General features: G+C 47.3%; 1 protein-coding gene across 1 annotated transcript; it reads right to left on the minus strand.

Annotated features, from left to right (window-relative positions):
* Positions 1–450: 450 nt before the first annotated feature.
* SIK1 (salt inducible kinase 1) lies at positions 451–14,073 on the minus strand. Its single transcript, XM_064472599.1, has 14 exons — positions 13,913–14,073; positions 13,423–13,656; positions 12,436–12,552; positions 9,839–9,902; positions 9,472–9,633; positions 9,068–9,192; positions 8,830–8,953; positions 7,610–7,833; positions 7,235–7,384; positions 6,471–6,593; positions 5,990–6,215; positions 5,008–5,283; positions 4,236–4,467; positions 451–3,463 (listed from the first exon to the last, which is right to left on the minus strand). Exons 2-14 carry the CDS (start codon positions 13,573–13,575, stop codon positions 3,043–3,045), a joined length of 2,397 nt encoding a protein of 798 aa, XP_064328669.1. The 5' UTR covers positions 13,576–13,656; positions 13,913–14,073; the 3' UTR covers positions 451–3,042.
* Between the last annotated feature and the right edge of the window lie 1,893 nt (positions 14,074–15,966).

A 15,966-nucleotide genomic window follows, 5' to 3' on the forward strand; every position in this document is an offset into this window, starting at 1 on the left:
ACTGAGCCTGTTATTTTTTTAATTCTCAAATTATATCTGAAAGGAGAAAAGCCATCACCCCTGGAATCTCCCCCTCCCTCCGTCTTCCCCTTTGCTCTCTTTCCATCACTGCCTTAATCTGGCCAGGGCCTTTCAGATCAAGGTGACACGGATGGAGTGCTCATCTGGTAACGACTAAACCACGCTTGACCATTTTCACTCTGAAGACCTCTCTCGCTGTCAGATTTTATAACCCGATTACTTCAGACTTGGGTTAGATTCAGACAGATTGCCTACCAGCGAAAGGCTCAATATCCCATTATCAGATTTGTGAGCCCACCATTCCTCTTCATTTAGTACGTAATAGGAAGTGTCAGTAACGTCCTACTGGCTCAGGCTTGAAAATGAGTCTTAACTATGCAAGTCGTATGTATGTATCAGGGCAAAACACTCCACAGAATCACAGGCGGGACAACAATTTTAAAACATTTTTTATTTAAATATTAAATAAAACACATCGACTAATCATTTTGGTGTACACCTCTCATTTTAACATAAGAAATAAAATGATTGTTCAGTCATGATAAAAAATAAACTATACATCTCAATTAAACCAATCACGTAGTGTCTTTAAATACCCTATTGCATTGCAGTCTGCAGAACAGCACTGTCAAGATATCTACAAAAACCCCTAGGCTTTTAAAATGACCTCTTTCTGCTCCAGCAATAACTCCAAAGAGGTTCTACAGCAATTGGGAAAAAAAAAAATACTATGAAAGTAAAGTGCTTGTCATTGCTCAGGACAGGAAACAAAAGAATCTGTGGCCTTTTGATCCATGGCATTAAACAAAACAAATATTAAAAGAGGAAATTCTGCGTCCTCAGTACGTGTGCTACCCCTCACAAGACTGAAGGCAAGGCTGCTGCTTTGTGACGAGCTGGCTTCTTCTTGCCCCCCTCTCCAGCCATCTCCAGGCAATCTGTATTTTGGATTGGCTTTTTGTTGCCTTCCCCCCCCCACCCCAAACCACTACAAATGAGCACGAGACTTTGGTGTTTTCTCTGCTGCAAGGCACCACTCATTAACAGAAATTCAACTCAAGCAATTTTCTCTCCCTCGGAAGCTTCCAGACCACGTAGCAGCAGTGGCAAGCTGGAGATGCGGTATAGACACACAGGTACGACACACAGATAAAGAGGTTGTTTATGGAGAGCCACAGACAGAGCCACATGACATCTTCAACCCTTCCTACTCCCACCAATTAACCTGGTCGATCTTTGGCTTTTTTCTTTTAAAAAAAAAAACAAAACAAAACAAACAAGAAAAACAGGCATCTATATTATTTGCAAATGCGTAATACTGCAGGTTGCATGAAGCCAAGGTAACTTGAAGGCACCCCGTGTCACACCAGGGAGATGGGTCCTTTCAGCATTTCGACAGAATGCAGCTATTTTCTGACATTCGGATGGCAGCTTCCGGCCAAGCTGGCGCACCGTCTTCTCACCCACTTCCAGAGTTCGCGCGCCCTACCCTACTCGTTCCTGTAGGAGCACAGTCAGTTCTCCCCTGTACACCTAAGCATGGCTTCTGCTGATACCAAGAGAAGTCACGCTCTGCCCTGGGAGGGGAGTGGGGCTTATACCAGAAACACAATATAAGCATATTACAAAATATAAAAAATAACTAGTGTTACATAGTTTTCCGCTTCCTATTTATATACATATACAGCATTAAAAACCATACGAAAAAAACACCTATCTAATCCAAAACCTCGTTTTGCTAATATGCCAAAAACAAACCAACCAAAAACAAACACCCAAAGATTGTGCCGTTGTACTCACTTTTAATACAGTTTTGTTCAGAAATAGCTGTACTCCGTTAGAGTAGAATTCTGTTCTAGCCTATTCCTTTTCTCTTTGTCAGGATATAATTATAACCTCAATATTGCACATTTCCCCAAGAGTCAGTTCTGTTTGGACCCTGATAATGAAATGCATAAAAACATAATTAGCAGCTGAAATAACAACGTGCAGCACTAAGAAACACCCCTCGGGCAACTTTGTAGGCAACCTCACGGAGGGCTTTTTAAAAAAGAAACCCTTCCCATTGCCCCACCGGTACAAATGCTTCCCTCCTCAGTGCCTCTGCAAGAATATGGAAAAACTTAGCATTTATAAAAAGATTCCTAAAGATTATTCAGACTGACAAAACATATGCGTGTGTGCACGTGCGTGTATGTGCATACACACACGCACACCGCCCCGAACAAACATGCCTGCAAAAGACCAGACACGACGCAATTTGGATCCTGATATCAGGGGATACATTTTCAACAGATCGCTTGCTTCTCTACTGATTAGAAGGGGTTTTTCTTTAAGCTTTTCCAGCTGATGTATCAAGCAAGAAGTTCACAGTTTTCATTTAAAGTATACATATCTGGGAGGTGTGGAATGGGGATGTTGGTTCCTTTAAATAAAACGAGTGTTAACAACAAATGGCAGTGCTTCCATTTTTGTCTTCTATGAATGCATAATGCTGCATGCCACTGGTTTTCTGTTTATTTTCTTTAAAAGAGGTAATCATCTTCACAAACCCATAAATGAATATTGTGAAAGAGGGAGGCTCTGGTCCCTTCTTTGAAAAGCCTCTCCCTGCTGTGTCACCACTACTGACAGCTGCTAATCTTGCATAAGAGCAGAGCTGTATTGGTCTGACTTGAGTACAGTACCGAAGAGTTCTTCCCCGACCACATCCCTCCCTGTCCCCGCAAATGCCCCACCCATCTTCCCCATCATTATTTTTCCTTTAAAAAATTCAGTTTCTATTCGTATTTGTTCAGTGCAAGAATAGTAGAAGCAAAAAGACATACATATTGCTTGTTTCAGTTCTATAAAGTTGCTAGCTTTCCGAGCCAGACAGCCTCTTCACATACTTCAAATTTTATTGCTTCTGAGAGTCACTCATCCACACGACACCAGCCGGCCACGGGCCCACACGCGCCATGGAACAGCGGTGAAAGTTCTTCGCAACAAGAGCAGCGTGAGCTAGAGCAGCCAGGGCTCTCACTTGACTAGGACAAACTTCCCTAGCTGGTTGGAAGTCAAGTCCTCCATCTCACAGTCCCCGTGCTGCAAAGCGACAGCATCGTAGCTTGGAGACTGTGCAGAGAAGCTCTGTTGCTGAGAGAAGGTGGTGCCAACTGGAGAGACGTTGCTGCTGATGTACAGGTGCGTGTCTAGAAGGTGAGCTGCTGAGGACACCGGTGACACGCTGACACCAAAGAAATGAGGTTGGAGCAGCTGGCTGTTGCCAGCAAAGGCCAGCTCAAATGAGTTCTCTCTTTGTAGCTCTGACAACAGAAGAGAATTGGACGCTTTACAGGTACCTACGCTATCAGAGGAGGGGACGCCATTCGTTGCAGATGTCTGAGAAGTCTGGGGACAAGCTGCCTGCAGGAGCTGGTGGTGCTGGAGCTGGAGCATTCTGAACAAAATCCAAGGATGGAAGAGGTTAACTTGCGTTCCTCCTCTTGCCCCCACCCCTGACCATAATTTCCCCCTTGCTTCCCTCTCTCTGTCAAACCTCTCCTTACCCAGCCAGCAATTAAAGCAAGCTGATCATGCCAGGTCACCGTGTTTTCACTTGGCTTTTCCTCACGTTGGAAAGGGCGACTATCACCAGAAAGTTATCTAGTCACCATTTGGCCTGCTAATAATAGATGTTCTAGGGACAATGTGTGCAGATAAACCGGAAACTCAATTTTCCATCTCGCTTCTATGGGAATGAAGAGGTGCCACCACACATGACATTTGAGGCCACTGGAACTGTGCCTCCTTTGTGGGCTGTAACTTCTCCAAATTACAAGGTCTCACTTCCTTGCCATGGGAAAATTACAGGAGGAGGCAGAGGAGGAAAGAAATCACTCCCAAAACTAACAAAGAAAAACACAGCTTGCAATGGGGAGAAGTAATGTTTTCCCCCACAGTACCAAATTGCTTCTCGATTCGGCAACCTCCAAATATTTGGACGTCGAGATTTTTCAGTGGAACTGCACATCCTGTGTTACGTATGCCAGTGCAGGAAGCCACAACGGAAGCCAAGCAGTTTATCTGCTGCCACATAGCAAAGATGGAGGATAGGAATCCCCAGTGACTAAACTCCCCAACCTCTTTTGCTGCGTTTACTCCTCCCCACTTGCCCCTGACCAAAGTAACCCCAGTGAAAACAGCAGAACGCCTCCCAGCCAGTTTCTCACCTCTGCTGCTGTAGCACCTCCTCCAGGAGGCTTCTTCCCTCTCTGCTGCTCCCGCTGCTGCTGTACATGCAGGTGTTCGGCTGTGTGTGTTGGAAAGGGCTCATGGCACTCCTTGCTGCCCGAGATGAGGAGGACTGACACACCTGCCGAGCAAAGCCTTTGATTTTATTCAAGCCGAGAAACCCCTTGGCTCGAGCGTTCTTCCGCAGCTGCTGCCTAAAAGCCTTCAAGCCTGTGGGACACGAGGAAAAGAAATGCACTTTAATCCTCCTTAGTATTTGCCTAGGAGCTGACTTCACAGATCAGCCTTTCTGGGCAGCTGCCTTCATTTGTGCTAGACGAGACCGTGACTCTTCAGCTCATGTTCACCCCTCTGCCTGATGGTCAGAGGAAAATTTATGTGATGGAACAGGGTTTGGGACAGCTGCACCCTTGAGTAGATGGACACATGCAGAGCAAAGGAGAAACCTGATAGAAATCACGATGTTGTGTGCTCCGTATTTTAGGAAGAAGGCAGAGCCTGCCATCCCACTCACGGCAGCAAAAATATCTTCATGGGCAAGCTGAATCAGTATCTGAGAACCTCTCATCTAGGCACCTTCCTCAGGGCATCCGACCCTCCCTCAGGGATCATGAACATGAGGCGCAGAATATCAAGGTGGCTGGCCTCAGTGTAACACTAACACGGGCAAGCAAGTATCCCCGCACACTACCCTTTTCTTGTGGCAGTTGGAAGGGTGCGATTCCAGCAATAAAGCAAGGAAGCCATTACCTTGAGTTAATGAGGTATCAGATGCTCGTCTTCCTTCTTGGAAGCTGACAGGCAGGAGAGAAGCACCTCCCATGCAGCCCTGGGCTTGTAACACCGGAGCGTCAGACTGGGAAGCTAGGAAGGGCGACGTCATCCTAGCTGTGGCTGGGCTCCCCGTCATTACTTGACTTGCCAAGCAGCTGCTCAGGGCCACTGAGCTGTCATTCGAAGATGAAGTAAGGCAGCTGTCTGAACTAGTTCCCTCTGTGGGGCTTGCAGAAGAGGAAATGACTATACCTACAGAGGGGAAGGAAGGAGAGAAAGAGCATTCCCAAGATGAGTACAGGAAGGAACAAACATGACATCAGAGCCTTCTGCCCACCTACACGGGCACTAATAAGCAGCTGCGAGCCACAGAGGTGTCCAGCAACTCGTGTTGTTGCAGGGCTTGGCTCCAGCAAGGGGTCATCAACAAATAACCTACGTTTGGGCTCCCATCCAGCCGGCAAGGCTCTGCCAGCACCTCCAGCACCACCACGGTATGCTGGATCAGGCCTACAAGCGTTTCTTTAGCACAACAGCTCTGACACGGATTATTGTTTTGTGAACAGTTTTGCTTGTTTGTTTAGCTCACGGGGTCTGGATATGTACCAAATACAGTTAGCTATGACCTTTTTTTTCTTTTGTAAATTTGGGCACCCCACCTCCCCCAGTACAACAGCAGAAGCAAGCAGAGAAGGATTATGTCCTGCTTGTGAGACTGCTCCCCTCTAAAGTGATCTAGAGGAAACACAACAGGGCAGCATCTCTTCCTTCGGGGCCATGCTTATTTGTGGGAAGACAGAACTGTGGAGGGCAGAGCACAGACCTCTTTTCTGGGCTTTCCTATCCCAGTCAAGATAAAATCAGCACATACTCCCCAGTCATTTGTCCGCTATGGCACTCCTTCTCTGTCCTTTTCCTCTAACTATGGACACCCTTCATCTCTCCCAGACTTACTTACATGGGGGGGCATGCTGGTAGAAATGAGTGGTCACTTCGGCCAGTGTGTGCCTCCTGCTGGTGTTGCTAGGTATGCGGATGGGGTGGTCATACGCCTTAATTTCATCTTCCAGCTCCTTCTCTTGCCTTACTTCTTCACTAATGGTGGTCTCCAGTAGGCTGTTGGGGGAGATGGAGCGGTTCCGGAACAGCCCATTGAAGTTGGGATCCACAGGAAAGAACACAGGCTACAAAACATGACAGATCACAGACTGAAGGGTCTTTCACTTATTTCCGCACTACCTTCTAATTCTCTTCACAGCCCTGTGGCATGTCTTCAGTAGGCATACTGTTTGAGACGCTACTGCGACACCATGCCCAAATGCCAAACCAAAGATTGGAGGGAGAGAACAACAGAGTCACAACCCCTGTTGTTTTGGATTGGCAGAACAATGAAAAAAACAGAAGGAAAAGTAACACACAGTTTAGCTGAGAACACCAACCTGTAATGGACTGCTCATGTCACAGTCCATTTCTGCCTGCAAAGATGGCTGAATCAGGCTCTGAGGTTGCTGGTAAAGCAGAGATGATCGCAGGGTTTCACTAGTGAGACTGTCCTGAGGCATCTGGAGAGAGAGAGCGATGCACAGAAGCCATCATATACACTGCAGTTCCACATGACTTTTCAGATACTGAAGGCTCAAGGAACTTCAGAGCCACCTTCCGTGCAAGCTTTCTCCACGTTCTTTCTATGAAAATTAACAAAGCTGGTCTTTCAGTGCCAACACAAACACAAAATTCCTTCTCCTAAGTTAAGCAGTTTAACTGGAAGTATAATTTGAACAGGCAGCCAGAGCACACTTTAAAGGGGGTGGGAGTGAGAAAAAGAATGTCAGAAAAACACACAAAGTGACTCATGGAGTACTTCTGAAGATCCTACGGGGTATGTAACTAAGAAGTGTAACGGATCCATGCCTAACAGGGCAAAATTCCATGAGAAGACTAATCTTCTGGCTCATTATTGACCTGCGCTGGAGGCAGCCTATTCTTTGGACCATGACCCACAGTCACTTCTCAGGAAATAGGCCATCAGTATTCAAGCAGCCTCCTGCTGAAGAACGGTGGGCTGTGTCCTATCAGAGGGCACGAATATCAGAACTGGTTTTCAGAAGCCTGAGAGTTACCGTCTTCTATTTTTCTGTAGCAAAGGGCAGAAAGAAGAGAGCCAACAGACATAGCTTCCCAGGTAAGTAATGCCCTTCCTTACCTCTACACTGCTGATCTCGGAGCTCCTCGGCCTTTGCTGACGGCCAGTTGCTGGACGACTCGATAGCTGGCTGCTTCGGTACTCCTTGAGGCGCTCCAAAAGCAGGTAGTAAATCGCAGCAAAATGGTTGTAGCTGCTGTTTTGCAGAGACTAGAAGACATTGAACGGATTCTTGAGTTACAGGTAAGCAGACAAAAATCATCACTAGACCTCATAATAGTGCAGTTAAAAAGTAAGTACAAATCCAGAAAGGCAGTGAAGATTACTGCACTGTGACACTGGATCAAGGCTAGTCACTGCATGACATACATATGACTGCACCATTGGCATTCTGGTAGTCGCTGAAGATGTATCTGAGGGGCAAGCACTTCTCACCTCAACAGTTCTCTGCCTGTCGATACCAAGCGTTTGCATGATCCCAAGGACCTGTTCATTGTAGTCACCCAGGTTGGAGTTGTAGTTTTGCATGGAGAAGGACAGAGACTGCTGCTGTTGAAGAGATGGATCAGCTTGCATCCACTTGTGCTGCTTTATTTGGGAAATGGTTATTCGCTTGGTTGGGTCCACAACCAACATCCGTCGGATTAGTGTTTCACAGTCTGGATGGCAAAGATAAACTCATGAGCAAGGGGTAAAAATAACAGCCCAGCCCCAGGTCACTGCTAAGAAACCTTCCCAGCGACAGCATATGATGTCTGTGAAAAGAGGAATTAAAGGTTTCTGAGCAGCCGATGCCTGGTCTGACTACCAGATATTCAAACCAGCACAACAGAGGTCTGCATACATTTCACAAAAGCAAGATGTCACTACAGGAAATGAAGCTGTACTGGATACAAGCAGGTTTTCAGGTGGCCTTGCACCTTGCAGGAGAGTGCATGCACGTTTAATGATGTTGCATGCAGTTAAAATAGGTCAGAATTTAGTATGGAACCCCATCACATACAGCTTCCTGGTCCATGTATACTGCTTATTTGTTTATAACCAAGGAATCAAAGCTGTCTGCGGCCATAACTGACAAAGGTCAGACTTCAAAAGATACTCTTCACTTACAGAAAGGCACATTCACTTGTTTTTGAATCCAAATCAGAGAGAGGTGATAATACTTTTCAGCTCCTTTTTCTCACCAGACTGTTCGAGTGTTCCAAGAAACAGTGCTAAGTCCCACTATTTCTGCCCTCCTTGAAGCATAGCCACACTGAAATATACCCCTTCTGCGTATTTAAAATATCTTAGGAGAACTACACCCATCTCAGCACTGCAGGCTAGTCCCATTAAAATCCCGTTTTCTCTCTTTTGTGACTGATTATTTCTCCAGCTAGGGTGTCAAATATTTTTGTAATCCATAGGGGTACTCCAAGAAAGGAAACAACAGCCTTTCATATGCACTGTAGAGAAGACCCCAGAAAAGAAAGTGTGTGTGACCAGCCCCTGAACTAATTATAAGCGCTGCCCTACAGAAATTAATGGATATATAAAGACAAAGTGATTGCCAGCTGCAAAACCAGTCCCATCTGTCATTGCCTCAAGAAGGACCAGCACAGCTATTCTTTTATCGGTAGCCCCTTTTCTAACATTAAGGATCTAAAAAAAAGCACCTTCGGACATGAAGTAAGGGATGCGGAACCGCCCCTCCAGCACTCTTTGCCTCAGAGTTGGTAAATTGGGTCCATCAAAAGGCAGAGAACCACAGACAAGGACATACAGCACCACCCCAAGGCTCTGTCAATAGAAAACAGCACAGCATGTGAGTAACTCCAGTAGAAGCAATGATTTTGAAAGCCCACAGACACTCACAAAGTGTGAAATGCAATTTCTAAGGAATATCAAGCTCACCCATATATCAAGGTGAGGTCCTTCATATTCTTTGCCTTCAAAAACTTCTGGAGCTGCATAGGGTGGGCTTCCGCACCAAGTGGAGAGGGGCTCTCCTGACTTGTAGAAATTTCCAAAGCCAAAATCTGGAACAAAGGTAAAAGTCTAGAGTAAAACATCACTCAACCACATACTGATATTTCGGAAGTAGCAGAAAGCAGAGAGAAGGGAGGAGATGTATTACTTTGTTCTCTGCCTACTCGTTTAAGTTATTCTCTTTTGTCCAAAGGATCTGTTCAGAGAAATATCAGTAAGTTTTGGGTTTTTTCAGTTACCATAAATACATTTATAGGATAATCCTGGGGCGGCTGAATATGACTACATGCCTAATGTTGTTAATAGAGTAACCATATATTTCTTATTACCTGCTAACTTGATATTCATGTTAGCATCTAGCAGAAGGTTCTCTGTTTTGAGATCCCTGTGCACTATGTGGTGGCTGTGACAATATTCCACTGCTGAAAGAATCTGCCAGAACTTCTTCCGTGCTTCGCTTTCACTTAAGTGCCCATTGGAGGTCAGATGATCTGCAAGACAAAACAAAAGGGGCAGAGAATTTAGAAACACCTGGAGGAAATTTTTCATAATCCTGCAGGTGCTGTACTTGTCGTTTGACAACTGGCAACACCAACCCTGGACTTTTAATCAGAATATATATTACTCAGGAATGTCACCAATAAAGCCATGGTTTCTAAATCTAAAGAACTGTTAGCTCTGGCAGTGAGGACTTACCAAACATTTCTCCATTCTTTGCAAACTCAGTAACAATGTAGAGCATATCCTTTGTCTCCATAACCTGTGAAGACACAAGAGAGGACATGCTTAAAAAAATGCAGACCTCTGTAGTTTCAGTCATTTTTCTAAGTGTATTCTCAAACAAATCAGTTCAATTATTCATTTGCCACAGCAGCTGGCAGTAAAGGCATCTAATTTTGCACCACAATGCTCTTCCCAAGCAAACTCGTAATGAAAGATAACAAATCAATGCTTATGTGCCTACAATACACAATGGCTTCCCATGCCATTGTTGTTCTCACCATTACCACGCCACCTAATCTCCATAAGATAACCGATACGCATCTCAATAATTTCACACACTACCCTAAATTCCTTTTTTTGTTAAAATATCCATATATAGTTTTGCAATTCATTTGGTAGATTTTGAACACCAAAGGCACTTAAGTTTTACCCAAAGTCACCTTTGTTTCAAGGCTAGCAGGTACTCAGATCAGGAGAGGTATCTGCAACTTGGACAAATCAAGAAGTAGTATCAAATACCCTGCTCCCATTTGGTGTTGGCTGGGGACATGGCAAGCCTCCCATGCAAGTGACAATAGGTTGCTGTCTGTGTAACGGCAGTGCTTGATGCACGTCAGCAACTGTCACTGTATCGCCCAGCGTTCACCTGTCAATTGACAGGATCAACATCCTTTGATACTTGTTAATTTTTTCCTTTGTAGGAAAAAAAAAAAGAGGAACTAAAAACCAAACAATGAGTGACAAACGTTGAGCATTTCCAAATTCATCTTCAGTTACTATGGCACACCTTTCAAATGCTGCATTTCAGATTTTAAATTACAACGTTTCCCTGGAATTGGACTCTCAAGGAGCAGATATTTTGTTTTGGAATCAGAAGGCTCACAACAGGTTAACAACCAAAAAAGTGTCAATACTACTTCAAAGGTGGCAATTTCCAGGATCCTAACATGTAACCTTTCTGGAAGACTCTTGTTCTCCCCTCACTACAAGTACACACAGACACAAAATAAAAATAAACAAAGAGGGAGCAGAGGAAAAGAGGTTCCCAGTTTAAAAAACTGAAGGAAAGTGTTCTGGGAAAGTTGCCAGCTGGATGAAATTAAGACGCCGTGCTGAAACTAAAACAATGATGAAATAACACAAGAACACACACCCTACATTGGTATGTCATCCAATTCCATCCCTGCTTCTCAGTCTCCACCAAACAGGTAAAGCATCACTTACAACAACAAAGAAAAGAAAACTTCACTGAAAAGAAATTATGGTCCACTACCAACGTCATTTGCTCCATCAAGTGAAGTGGTTCAACCAGATGGAATTTAACCTGCTTTTCTAAAAGCTTCGAAATAGTATTTTCACCCACATCATTCCACCGAAATGAAATCAACCGAACTGTTAGAATGTTTCTCTATATCCCAGACCGCCCTATGGGCAGCAATGACGTCAGATGTTAACACAGAATAATTTTTGTTATGATGGTTAATACTATAAATATCAAGCACTCCATGTGTGTCAAGGTCTTTAAAAATAATGCCTTGCCTAAGCACCTGCCATACTGGCTCTTCAGCCTTACACATTAATTAAACTCTTTTTTCCTTGTCCTTTTTTTTTTTAAGCTAACAAACCCAACGGTAAAATTGTAGCTGATAATAGTGTTTACTAGTGCACACGGACTTTCAGACCTGCTGCTTCATCCCTCTATTCCTCTCTCCCCCCACTGCCCTTCCAGACAGGTCCAGACAGATTGCAATACTTGTCGTCTTCTTAAATCCACATGGCACTATTTAAGATGATTAAGAAGAATTTATACCAAATGCTAATTAGATCAAATATTTAGAATTTGCAAAGCAGTCCTTGCTTACTAGACAGCTGTGATCTTGTTTTCTGCACAAAACATTAATTTGTTCTTACTGTTAGAAATACCCAGCAGTGCAGAGACTGAGCAAATCAAAACTAAAATTCATGTTGTGAAACTCTACAAGGGGAAGGATATTTAAAATTCACTTTTAAATCTACACAAACTGGAAATGAATAACCAAACGGGGCATTTTCTTACATATTCTAAGACACCAATGTTTACAGGCATTTTCTTTTCTACTTCGATTAGAATTCTAATTCTTAGTTTGATTTGGTTTCTTTGGTTTTGATTTTAAATCCCTTCCACTTATGGCAAACTCTACTTTTGTGCTTTCTTCTCTGCTGTCCTACACGAGTTTAAGTCTTCCCCTTAGCAAAAGCACGTAAGAAGTTCCAGTCCTCCAAACTGGAACAGCAACAGAGTTAAGAAAGGCAAGTAAATCACAGAAGCTCAGAGAATCAGTTCCTTGATCTGAAACAAACTTCAGAGTGGTTTTAATTGTAGATTTTACAGTGCGTTTTGTCAAAAAGCTGTCTAACATATCAGTCTTGTTCAAAGAATGACGAACAGCTTTTAAAAAACCGAGAAAGTGTTTTTCAAAAAGTATTTCAATATGCATTCTCTCTGCAAATATTTCATGTAAAATCACGTGCAAGAGAAGAGCACAAGCGTATCTCATCTGCGTGCTGCACTTCAAAGCAGCATCTCTTACCTGATATAGCTTGATAATGTGAGGATGATTCAAAAGCTTCATTATCTGAACTTCTCTATAAATCTTCTCCAAATTGCTTGGGTCTAACCTTGTTTTGTCTATTATTTTTATTGCAACCTGCAGATTTAAAAAAAATCATAAAATAAAATAACCCCGGACATTAAAAAATAGGTTCTCTTACTGCTAAGACCTCTTAAAGAAAAAAAAAAAAAAAAAGAAAAAACACTGGCACACACACACAAACTCACAAAACCAAGTAAAGTAGCTTTTAAAGTACAGACTTGACAAAGCTGGTTCTGTTTTTTCTGAACTGCACAGAATTCACGGTACAGAACGTTTTCATTTTTCTTTTCTACGTCAAAGGATTACACATAAAGTAGCGAACAGAACTGCAGAAATTAGCACCGGACAGGATTCAGTAAATCTTTTAATCCATCCCATGCCAGTGAAAAACAGATTCCTGTAACGGGCTATTTTCTACTGTAGCGACCGATATGATTTTGGCACGCACTACAAATGGAGATACGGTTGCACGCCCGCTAATAAATTATTTCTGCAGATAACACTGCGAGTTCTTTGTTCTTGAAACATACACATTGAATGAAAAAATTAAACTCATCTGAAGTCTTCAGGAGATCCTTAATTTGTTGGACTCACTAGAAAACTAAGACGGAGGAATGCAGTGAAGGTACCGTAACACTCAGAAATGGTGTTTTTTTATATATTCTTGTTCTGTCTTAATTTTATGTGAAATCCTGTGGACACACCAGTAAGTCCTGGAAGCTCCAACCAACGGCCACATCAACCACCGGTGTGCAGCCGACAAGGCGGGCTAAGCCTTGCAAAGCTCGGACTTTGCAAAGCTCGCTGCCGCTCTCTCCACCTCCCGCGGCACTTCACTCCCCGACGGCCGCAGCGGCAGCCCGCCGCCGCCGGCCCGGCGGGTGAGGGGCTCCTCGCCCCCCGTCCCCCCGCCGCCGTACTCACCTGCGTCTTGGTCACCCTGTGCCTGGCCAGTTTGACCACCGCGAAGTTGCCTTTCCCCAAGGTCCTCTCGATATCGTAGAAGCCGACTCGCAGGGGCCGCTGCTGGCCTTGTCCGGCGGCGGGCAGGGAGGTGCACTCTGACATGATCACCATGGTTCAGGCGGGTGGCGGGCAGCGCACGCCGCGCCTAGGAGGGGAGCATCCGCGCTGCCCCGGGGAGGCGGCCGCTCGCACCTGCAGGGAGACGGCGCGGCGCACCCCGTCAGCACCGCCCGCCGGCGCCGCCTCTCGCGGCTCGGCGGGGTCCTTCTCCTCCTCCTCCTCCTTCTCCTTCCCCGGCCCCGCAGCGGAGACGCCGCCGCCGTCGCCCCGGCCCCGCTCACCCCCGGCCGCTCGGCGCCGGCTGCCTGCCCGCCCCGCGCTACCCGTCAGCTGCCGCCGCGCGCGCGGCCGGCGCCCAACCGTCGGGGCGGCCGTTGAGCGGCCGTACCTGACGGGCGGGCGCTTCTCCGCGGCTGCTTGGCGCCGGGCTGTGCCGCCGCCGCGGTGGGGTGTGCGTCAGCGCGCGCGCGTGTGTATGTGTGTGTATGTGTGTGTGCGTGTGCGCGCGTGTGTATGTGTCTGCGTGCGCCGGGGGGCAGGCGGGAGCACGCGGGATGTCCCGGCCCCCACCCCCACCCCCGCCCTGCTCCGCCGGCCCCCCTCCGCGCACACCCCGCCCTCCCTCCCGCCTCTTCCCCCCGCCCACCGCCGAAAGCCGAGACGGGCTCATTGACGTCACTTTGACGCCAGAGAGACGCGCGCCCAGGCGCGAGGCTGAAGGAGAGCGAGACACCGGGCCGTTGCCAAGAAACGGGCGGCGCTGACGCGCGCGCTGATGGAGCCGTCGCCCGGGAGACGGAGGGGCGGTGACGTCAGGGCAGAGGGGGGAGGGACAGCCGGGCGGGGGGGGGCACTGTCACGTGACGCCTCCGTTCGCCCGGCGGGGTCGCCCCCTGCCGGCGCGGCCGGTGCCCGCCTCAACTGCTGGGGCGCGGGGTGCCGGCAGCCGTTAACCGCCCGGCGGCCGCTCGTCGCGGATAAGGGCGGGGTCTCCCCTCAACGCCCCGGGCGCCTCAGGCCGTCAGCGGCACGAAGACCGCCAGGGGCAGGGCGCGCCCGCAGCCGCCGTGCCGCGCCCAGGGCTCGGCGGAGATGAGGGGGCGGCGAGCCCCGCATCAACGCGGGGGCAGCGCCCGGCCAGCCCCGGTGACCCCCACCTCCGCCCCGGCCCCCGGCTGCCAGGCCCCGCTCGCCCCATCCCAGCCACCGAGGCACCCCGCGCCCTGCGCCGGAGCCCGCCGAGGTGCGGGGCCGGCGACAGGGGCCGTCCCGCCGGCAGCAGGGCGAGCGTGGCTGCAGCCCGGCGGAGGGCATTTTTTCCTAGTCCCGAAGCAGAAGCAGGGCTGTGGCCGCTCACCCTTCGCACTAATCCCTGCGGCGGGACACCGAGCCGCCTTCCCCGCAAAAGGACCTACTCCGTTCCCAGTTGTCTCCAGAGGGTGATGGGGGGGGGAAGCTGGCGGGGGCTGCTGCCAAAAGACCCTGCAGGCACCCACGGCTGGGGCCAACGCAGCCTGGGGACAGCAACGCTCTGGGTCCGCCAGCTGGGCAAAGGCAGGAAGGGAAGTCATAATAAAGAGTCTATATATCTATATATGTATATGCAGTCCTGTGATACTTCGGCAGCTTACTCATGTTCTGAATACACCTGTGGCTGTTACCTCTGGTCAGTCTGGAAGCGAGGAGTGGAAGTTACCCTTTGGGGTTGAACCTCAGCATCCTGGAAGCGCCCAAGAGGTTCCTCTCAAGGTCAAATGTGAAGCAGCAGATAGCACCAGGTTCGATCATGTAGGTCTTCAGCCTTCACATAGTAAACGACCAAAATGTTTGTACGTTTGGTCTCAGATTCCAGTTTGACCTTGAAAATAAGTCTTGAATGGTGCCTGCCACATCTGTTACTCAACTTTATCTTCTCTGTTAGAGTCAGCTTAGGGTTTTTTCAGACCAGTAATTCTCCAGCCAGCAGTTGGGCTCCTGACTGGAAGACTGTCCATCTTAGGCTGAACCCCTAGCCTGACCAGCATGGCCAATGGCACATGGGGTAGTGACCCTCTTCTTCCACCCAGAGGCACCAGACAGACTGGATTTGCCAGACTGCTTGAAATAAGGCGATGCCTTGGGTGGAAGAGGTAACAGCTCTTCTTCACGCTGGAGATTTCAAAGCAATCGGTATGGCTGTATTCACCCGTAGTTGGTGGTGTCCTTAGGGTATGTGAGTGACTTCTAAAGGGCTCAAGAGGGACCCACTATGGGAGGAAAGCAAGCTTTTTGTCAGTTTTTGTAAATTTAAAGAAGAGATTGGAGAAATGTGGTGCTCTCTATAAATCAAATTACATGATCTATGAGCTGTGTGTCATCCACACTTGAGAGAGATCCATCAGGACGTTCTAGTGAAGCAAACAGGTCTTCCACCGCTTCTCTTATCTAATGAGCTACACTGCT

The sequence above is a fragment of the Phalacrocorax carbo genome, chromosome 1 (genome assembly GCF_963921805.1).
Source record: "Phalacrocorax carbo chromosome 1, bPhaCar2.1, whole genome shotgun sequence".
NCBI classification, from domain to species: Eukaryota; Metazoa; Chordata; class Aves; order Suliformes; family Phalacrocoracidae; genus Phalacrocorax; species Phalacrocorax carbo.

What these genes read in the sequence shown, in the direction of transcription:
- SIK1 (XM_064472599.1), bottom strand. Translation starts at nt 13,575, where the DNA reads ATGGTGATCATGTCAGAGTGCACCTCCCTGCCCGCCGCCGGACAAGGC. An exon ending in ACAGGCAGAGAACTGTTGAG is followed by an intron (nt 7,385 to 7,609) that starts GTGAGAAGTGCT and finishes AATGTCTTCTAG; the next exon opens with TCTCTGCAAAACAGCAGCTA. An exon ending in ACATGAGCAGTCCATTACAG is followed by an intron (nt 6,216 to 6,470) that starts GTTGGTGTTCTC and finishes CATGTTTTGTAG; the next exon opens with CCTGTGTTCTTTCCTGTGGA.